Source organism: Nannospalax galili, unplaced genomic scaffold, assembly GCF_000622305.1.
Source record: "Nannospalax galili isolate Female #2095 unplaced genomic scaffold, S.galili_v1.0 scaffold1217, whole genome shotgun sequence".
Taxonomy (NCBI): Eukaryota; Metazoa; Chordata; class Mammalia; order Rodentia; family Spalacidae; genus Nannospalax; species Nannospalax galili.
The window spans coordinates 973,816-982,993 of record NW_008339068.1 but is presented as its reverse complement, the minus strand read 5'-3'; the positions used below and the strand labels follow the sequence as shown (position 1 = coordinate 982,993).

The 9,178-nt window shown below is 45.8% G+C and overlaps 1 protein-coding gene across 3 annotated transcripts in view; it reads left to right on the top strand.

Moving 5' to 3' along the window:
- Positions 1–9,178, top strand: part of LOC103734728 (zinc finger protein 398) — a 38,741-nt gene that overhangs the window by 8,811 nt on the left and 20,752 nt on the right. Inside the window, exons 1-2 of one of the 3 annotated variants that reach the window (XM_008833811.3) lie at positions 497–739; positions 4,759–5,154. In XM_008833811.3, the coding sequence (XP_008832033.1) occupies positions 716–739; positions 4,759–5,154 (420 nt within the window). In that variant the 5' untranslated portion in view covers positions 497–715. Of the gene's footprint in view, positions 1–496; positions 740–4,758; positions 5,155–9,178 lie in introns of those variants that run through there. The other 2 variants (XM_008833812.3, XM_029563916.1) reach the window with 2 other exon arrangements.

Genomic DNA, 9,178 nt, shown 5'->3' with positions numbered 1-9,178 from the left:
CACAGGTGCACTTACACACATGCAGGCAATACACTCATACACATAAAACAAAATAAAAAATTTAAAAAATTGTTAAAAATTCCACTTCTTGAACAACCCCGGAGAGGCAATAACCAAAGTACACTAATATTTGGTGCCAACACGAGCCACGTGGATGTGATCCTCTTCACCCAGCTTTAGTTTCTGCAAATGACGCATCTTCATCACTCCTATCCACAGTCTCCTACGTGCCCCAGGCAACATGCACTTCATCCATTTCTACTTTGGTAGTAAGTTGGGTGTTAGTCAGCCGCCTGCCATTTGTGCTTCTGTGAAGAGATACACCCTCTGGAACAAGCCCTGGTGTGGGGCTGGACCTTAAACTACCATCTGTCGGGTCCTTGAGAAAACAGGCCACCCGGTGGACCACAGTCTCTGGTCACCCAGCAGGAGGGGTTGGGGAGGGAGAGGCCGCTAGGGGGAGCGCTGACCGCGGCGGACCAGTGGAGGGCGGCGCGTCTAGGCAGGCGGCAGCCCCTGCGGCACTCGCTGTCCAGAAAGCGCCAGCTGGGGGGTCGCCGCAGCCGGTGCGGTAGAGGTTGTCCGCTACTCACCGCGCTTCCGGAAGCCGGCTGCAGCGCGAGTCCTGTCAGAGCGTGGGGCGCAGGCCAGAGGAGAGGACGGTGCAGCGGGCTTGCGTGCGGCGGCGACTCCCGGGGCCAGGCAGCGGAGCGCCATGGCGGAGGCGGCCGCCGCTCCGGTAAGGGCGATGCGCGAGCGTCCGCGCGCTCCGGGCCTCGGGGAGGAGGACGTGGGGAGGAGAGGCCCCGCCGGGCTCTGCTTCGGGCCTGGTCTCCAGCGACCTGCAGCGCAGTCCCTCGCCCGGCCCGGCGGGAGAGGCCAGGGACTGCACGCGCGGTGGTGCGTTGTGTCAGCCCGAGGACCGGAGGAGGGCTCGGGTGTCTAGTCCCCCGCCAGCCGTCCTCGCCGCGGGCAGTTGTCCGAGGTGCCACCCGCAGGGCGGCCTGGGCCATGCAGAGGTGTGACGCCGGCGGCCTGGACGCGCAGAGCCCCGGGGCCGCCCGAGCGTGGGGTTCGCCGTGGGCGTGCTGGTTTGCTGCAGGCCTGCAGTGGGCCCCGCGGTGCACCAGGTAGATGCACGGACAGCCCTGCACGCTGCCCTTAAGAGGGGATAAATGGTCGTGAACAGAACGACTGGAAAGTATGGCTTGCGTTCACCAGCTAAGAAGACGTTTTAGTAGGTCAGCAGCCCTGGCTAGAAAGTAAGAAAAGGAAGAAAAAAGAGGGAGCGGTGGCCGGGGCGTGGGTAACAGAGGCACATGCCGTCTTTTCTCTTGGACTTTTACAAAAAAAAAAACAACTTTCCAAATGAAATAATTTTTTAAAAAACGATAGTAGAGACAATCATATTTAGTATATATAGAGAGAAATATACTAGATGGTGCACACATGACTGTAAATTCTCCAGTAGTCATGTTTACGAAGGAAAAAAAAAAAAACGGCGTGATGGTTCATGCCTATAATAACAACACTTGGGATGCTGAGACGGGGGCGATCAGGGGTTTGAGGATATCCCGGGTCAAATAGTCAAAGTCTGTGTCTCAAAATAGCTGGATGTGACGGTGCACGACATTAATCTCAGCACTTAGGAGCCCAGCCTGGTCTACATAGCAAATTCTAGGCCAACTGGGGCCACAGGGAAACCCCCTTCTCAAGAAACATAAATAGATAAATGTAAAAAGAAATAGATGAAATTAATTTCAGTGATACGCTTTATTTAGTCTAAGGCATATGAAACATTTCAATAGTAACGAATATTACATCTTGTGTTCATGAGATTTTTTAAATTATGTCTATGTGTTTGTGTGTGGGTATATGCATATATAAGTACACAGAGACTGAGGGATTGGATCCTCCTGGAGCTGGACTACAGGTAGTTGTGAACTGCCCCGCAAGGGTTCTGGAAAGAGCAGCAAGAATTCTTAATTGCAGAACCATCTCTCTAGCCCCACCCTTCTTTTTAAAAAACGTGCCTAAAAAGGTAGAGGAGTTGGCATTCAATGCACAAGTGGAGAAATTGTCTTTAAATAAGATGAAACTTTCTCCTTTGAGAAGGAAAGAAAGCATGTATTGTTACTGATAAGTCTGATGTGGGAAGAAGTACCAAGAAAAAGACTTTGGGTCTAATTACTTCAGTTTTCTTAAAGAGACCATGTCATCTCTGGCGGGTGAGGGTGTTGTGCAGACAAGAGTCTCTGCCCTCCATGTGTGCTCCCTGAGTCAGCAAAGGCACCATCTCCAGAGAACCTGATAAAATGCAGTCTCCATTTTCCTCCCATACCTACTGAGTCGAAACCTTTATTTTAGTTAACTCTTCAGATGATTTTTTTGGTGGGGTGAGAGGGAGGTCAAAGTCTTGCTATGTATCTCCTGGCTGGCCTACTACTCATGATGTAGTCCAGGTCCGACTCAAACTCCTAGCAGTTTTCCTGCCTCAGTCTCCCCAGTGCTGGGATTACAGCCATGTGCCAGCATGCCCAGCTTTTTCTTTTTTCTTTAGTTATTTAGTTACCTATCTATCTATATTTTACTTGTGCATGTGTGGAGTCACACACCTGCCATAGTTCATATGTGGAGGTCAGAGGACAACTTGAGGGAGTTGGTTCTCTCCTATCACGTGGGTTCTGGGGAGTGAACTCAAGTCATTAGGCTTGTCAACCAGCCTTTACTGGTTGAGCCATCTCACCGACATACTGCCCAGTTTTTCCTACTTGATTCCTTTTTTGAAAAAATATTTTATTTATTATTTTTATTTTATGTGTATGAGTATATTGCCTGCATGTATGTAAGTGCACCATGTGCGTGCTTGCTGCCTGCGGAAGCCAGAAGAGGGTGTTGGATCCCCAGGAACTAGAGTTAAGGATGGATATTAGCTGGCATGTGGATGTTGGGAACTGAACCCTAGTCTTCTGGAAGAGCAGCCAGTGTTCTTAACCACAGAGCCATCTCTCTAGCCCCTAATTAATTCTTTTACACATTAGTTTGAGGGTTTGTAGAGGAACCTTAAAGACACTCAGTGGTATTGAGGGTCCCTACCCAGCTAGGGACCTTGGTGTGTGCTAACAGTAGCTCACAAGGTTGTGTGATTTCCTGCTCTTCTGCCTGCTTGCAGAACAAAAAATTGAGCATGATTAGATTTGTTCAAGGTTAGCTGAGCAGGTGAGGCATAGAGACATGAGTGAACCAGGGTTTAAAGTGGCAGAAATAGCATGCAGGGAGGAAAGCAAAACTAGGTACAGGTGATAAACAGGAGTAAATGGAATCATCATAATCATCATTAAAGGATTGGAGAGCAGATGAATTTAGAATAAGGTAGGGCATGGAGTGGTAGAAGGGAAGGCTGTGGCCACAGAGAGGTTCATCAGGTTCAGAGAATTAGAAAGTTTTGTAGAGGCTTAGTCAAATCTCCTATTTATTGTATAGATTTCTTTCTTTTATGATATTCTTTGTTTCAAAGTACATTCAATAATGAACAGCCTTTTACTTTCTTGAAAACAGTCTAATTTAAAAATTATAGACCAAGCCAGGTATGGTCACACACACCTTTAATCCCAACACTTGGGAGGCAAACGCAGGTAGATCTCTGTGAGTTCCCTCCAACCTTGTCTACATATGAGTTCCAGGCCACCTGGGGCTACAGGGAGACCCTGTCTCAAAAAAGACAATAATGATGATGATGATGATGACGACGACAGGCCAAAGTTTGTCAGCTTGAAAATTTCTGTATATTTTTCCCAGTGTGCTGTTTGAAGTTTTATATAATGTGAGATTAAACAAACCTGGGCCTGGAGAGATGGCTCAGTGGTTAAGAGCACCTGCTGCTCTTGCAGAAGACCAGGGTTCGATTCCCAGTACTCACATGGCAGCTAACAGCTGTCCATAATTCCAGTGCCAGGGGATCTGATGCCCTCTTCTGACCTCCAAGAGCATTGCACGACATGAATGCACTTACATACATGCAAGCAATACACTCATACACATAAAATAAAAAGGTTAACCTGTTCTACTATTTTATTGTGTGTGTGTGTGTGTGTGTGTGTGTGTTTAGTTTTGGGAGTTGTTTTTGGTCTTTTTGAGGCAGGGTCTCCCTGTAGCCCCAGCTGGCCTGGGACTCACTATGTAGACCAGGCTGGCCTTGCACTCACAGAGATCCACCTGCCTCTGTCTCCCCAGTGCTGGGACTAAAGGCATGCGCCACCATGTCCAGCTCTAGCTTCTATTTTATAACCCTCAAATATTGAAAAGAGCTCTCATGTTTTCTCTAGACTCAGTATCCTCAGCTTGTTCAGTTGTTACTAGTCAGTATAGTTGTAGTAAATAAACTGAGTGATAAGGCTAGAGTATAAATTTATAAGGGATTTGTCAGAGGGCACTGTGTCAGCAAAACCTATGAGCTTTTACCTTTTCCAGAGATAGAGGAGACAGCAGCAACCTGGACTTCTAGGCCTTATAGTAGAGAAAGTGGGTCAGACTGGTCTTAAAAAGACAATTTATTCACTATCTTTCCAAATCCATCCTTGAACCATCAAAACAGTTCCCTTGGCTTTTGATGCCAACAAACTTCAGAACAACAAGGAGGCACTGTAAAGTCATTAAAACTATTGTGGTTAATTATAGCTAAGCAGTTCTTATCTGGTTGTGGTATGGAGCCAGAATTCCTTCTAACAATGCCTTGTCCCATCTCTCCATTGCACATAGACTTCTGAATGGGACTCTGAGTGCCTTACATCCTTGCAGCCTCTTCCTCTGCCTACGCCTCCAGCTGCAAATGAAGCACATCTGCAGACTGCAGCCATCTCCCTGTGGACAGTGGTGGCTGCTGTGCAGGCCATAGAAAGGAAAGTGGACGTTCATAGCCGGCGACTCCTACACCTAGAAGGCAGAACAGGGACAGCAGAGAAGAAACTAGCCAGCTGTGAAAAGACAGTGACTGAACTTGGGAACCAGCTGGATGGCAAGTGGGCTGTTCTGGGGACCCTGCTGCAGGAGTATGGGCTGCTGCAGCAGCGGCTGGAGAACCTGGAGAACTTGTTGAGAAACAGGAACTTCTGGATCCTGCGACTGCCCCCAGGTATTAAAGGAGATATACCAAAGGTAATATCCCATTTCTAGGTGGACTAGCTCCTGCACTAGCATAAAAGGTAGCCTTGGTCAGTCAGTTACTTAGATATTTTTATTACCTCTTAAAATTTTCTTATAATATCTTAAGTTGAAGGAACCATGAAGGTGTTTGTGTTTTGTGTTTGCCCACTTGTTTACCTGTTCATTATAGTATAAAGCTAGTTATTTCCTTCCTTGGTTTCTCTTTTGTTTTTGAGACAAGTTCTTATTATGTAGCCATGGCTGGCTGGCCTGGGACTCACTATGTAGACCAGGCTGGCCTGGGACTCACAGTGATCCACTTGCCTCTTCCTCCCAAGTGCTGAGATTAAAGGAGTGTACCATACCTGGTCTCTTCCTTGCAGTTTGAGACAGAGATTCAGGTAGCCAAGGCTGGTCTTGAAGTGCTGATTCTTCTGCCTCCACCTTTCAAGTGCTAGAATCACAGGTATGGGATACCACCCCAGCTTAGTACACATTAGAGTGTCAAGCTTCCAGTGGGAAAACCGTTCCTCATCCATAGCTGGCTTCTGATAGATGGATTTTTTTTCTCTTTTACTTTCCCCTACCTTTACTTATATGTGAGTCATTCTTCTCTTTGTTAACATGTCTGCCACAACCTTGGCAAGGAAACTAAATTCAGTATCATTTAAATCAATTGATTTGAACTTAGGTGACAATTTTATGAAAAGTTAAAGGGAAGACTATGTAAGGGATGTATAGTCATATGGCTCATATAAGGATTAGGGGTCATCTGTAGGTCTAGGCTTGATGTAGAACCTGTCATTTATAAAACAAGTATGCTGAGATGTTAGGAACCTGTCTTCTTTCCTAATGAACTAGCCTATAAAACAAAAAGGAAGGATTTTTCTTGTTCATTTTATTATTTTTATTCTATGTGTATGAGTGTAAGTACACCCATGTCATGCAGTGCCCAGAGAGGTCAGAAGGGGGCATTGGATCTCCTAGAACTGGAGTTACAGACAGTTGTTAGCTGCTGTGTGGGTATTAGGAACCAAACCTGGGTCCTCTGCAAAAGTAGCCAATGCTATTAACTGCTGAGCAATCTCTCCAGTCCCATATTTTTTGTCCTTTTGAGACAGGGTCTCCCTGTAGTCCCAGCTGGCCTGGAACTCATTATGGAGATCAGGCTAGCCTCCATCTCACAGAGGTCTGCCTGCCTCAGCCTTCTGAGTGCTGGGATTAAAGATGTGTGTGCTACTACCCCAGCTCTTCTTTTTTTAAAAATAAGAAAAAAATTTTTTTCTTATTTTATGTGTATGAGTATATTGCTTGCATGTATATAAGTGCATATGGTACAAGGCCCTTGGAAGTCAGAAAAGGGCATCAGATTCCCTGGAACTGGTCCTAGGACAGGTATTAGCTGCCATGTGGATGCTGGGAATTGAATCTGGGTCTTCTGCAACAGAGGCCAGTGCTCTTAACTCCTGAGCCATCTCTCTCCAGCCCCAAGAGATGAGGTCTGATATGTAGCCCAAACTGGCCCATAACTCAGAGTCTTGCCTAAGCCTCTCAAGTAATGGGATTTTAGCATGGGTCGCCACCCCGAGTTCAACAAATATTTAAGTACTTTCTTGTTTGATCAACCTCTTACGGACTTAGCAGTGGTAATTCCCTTAAGCTTTTCTGAGATATTTTCCTGGAGAAAGAAAATGTAAATACATACAAATAATTTAAATACTTTGATAAAAGTGAAGCCAGCTCTTTCAGGTGTTGTTCTCAAATGGATGTCTGAGGTTTCATTAAGAAGGTGATATTTGGGGGCTGGAGAGATGGCTCAGTGGTTGAGAGCACTGGCTGCTTTTGCAGAGGACCCAGATTTGATTCGTAGCACCCACATGGCAGCTAACAACCATCTGAAACTCCAGTTCCAGGGGATCCGACTCATTGTGCAACACAAGTGCACTTACATATATGCAGGCAATACACTCATACACATAAAAAATAAAAATAATAAATATTTTTTAAAACAAAGTTGATATTTGGGGCTGGAGAGATGACTCAGTGGTTAGGAGTACTTGCTGCTCTTGCAGAGGACCCAGATTTGAGTCCCAGCAACCACAGGGTGGCTAACAACTGTCTGTAACTCCAGTTCCCAAGGAATCAAACACCGCCTTCTGACTTCCTTGGGCATTGCCCAACACTGGTGCACCTACCTACATTCAGGCAATACACTCATACAAATAAAACAAAAAGAGGGGCTGGAGAGATGGCCCAGGTGTTAAGAGCAGTGGCTGTTCTTGCAGAGGATCTGGGTTCGAGTCCCAGTGCCACCACACCCAGCTCTTTTTTTTTTTTTTCTTAAGATTTATTTTAATTTTTACAAGTGTAGTGGCTGGCACATGCCTTTAATCCCAGCATTTGGGAGGCAGAGGCAAGTGGATCTCTGTGAGTTCAAGGCCAGCCTGGTCTACATAGAGAGTTCCAGGCCAGTTGGGGTTCAGGCAGACCCTGTCTCAAAAAGACCAAAAAAAAAAAAAAATTAAATTTTATGTGTATGAGTGTTTTGCCTACATGTATGTACGTATCTCATGCCCACAGAGGCCAGAGAGGGCGTCCGATCCCCTAGAACTGGAGTTATAGACAGTTGTTAGCTGTCATGTAGATGCTGGGAACCAAACATGGGTCCTCTGCAAGAGCAGCAAGTACTCTTAACGAACACTGAGCATCTCTCCAGCCCCCAAGACCTTATTAGTTTTCTTATTCATACCTTTCTCTAGTTTCATGTGGATGTAAGCTCAGCTTTTCTTCATGTACTTCAATCCAAACAATGTATCATAATAGATGAGATGCAGAAACTAACATGAGAATCAAGTTTAAGGCCCTATGTGGACAGCATAAATTGGAGTCAATGGGTTTTTAATTTATTTTATTTAATTTATTTTTTTTCGTTTTTTTGAGACAGCGTCTCCCTATAGCACCAGCTGGCATGGAACTCACTATGTAGATAAGGCTGGCCTTGAACTCACAGAGATCCACCTGCCTCTGCCTCCCAAGTGCTGGGAGTATAGGTGTGCGCCACCAATGGGTTTTTTTTTTTTTGAAAGGTTTTTTTTTTTTTTTTTTTAAGAAGACACAGGGCAACTGGGCGTGGTAGTGCACACCTGTAGTTCCAGCACTTGGGAGGCAGAGGCAGGAGGATCTCTGTGAGTTCAAAGCCAGCCTGGTCTATATAGTGAATTCCAGGCCAGCTGGGGCTACAGCGAGACCCTGTTTCAAAAGACTAAAAAAGAAAAGAAAAGAAAAGAAAAAGAAAACACAGGGCTGGAAAGATGGCTCAGTGGTTAAGATCACTGGCTGCTGCTTTTATGGAGGACCCAGGTAGGACCTGGGTTAGGTTCTCGGTAACCCGCATTTCAGCTAACCATCTATAACTCCAGTTCCACAGGATCTGACACCCTCTTCCAGCCTCTGTGGGTACTACACACATGATGCACTTAGATGCAGGCAAAACACTCATACACATAAAATAAATTTTAATCCCAGCACTCAGGAGGCAGAAGCAGATAGAACTCTGTGAGTTTGAGACCAGCCTGGTCTATACAGTAAGTTCCAGGCTACTGGGAGACCTTGTTTCTAAAAACAAACAACAAACAAACAAAATGGACAAAACTTTGGGGGGTAAGGTAGGGAGGTGGGAATGGATCTAGGGAGTTAAGGGAAGAAGGTGGGGTAGATATGATTAATATATATTGTTTAAAATCCTCAAAAATAAATTTAAAAAATATTAGCTGATTGTAGTGGTTGCACGCCTTTAATTCTAGCACTTGAGAGGCAGATGCAGGGGAATCTCTGTGAGATTGAGGCCAGTCTGGTCTACAGTCCAGGCCAGCTGGGGCTACAGGGAGAATCTGTCAAAAAAAAATATTAAGGAGAGTGCTCCAAGTATGGTCGTACATGCCTTTAATCCCAGCACTTGGGAGGCAGAGGCAGACAGACCTGTGAAATCAAGGCCTGCCTGGTCTACATAGTGAGTTCTAGGCTAGGGGCTGCAGGG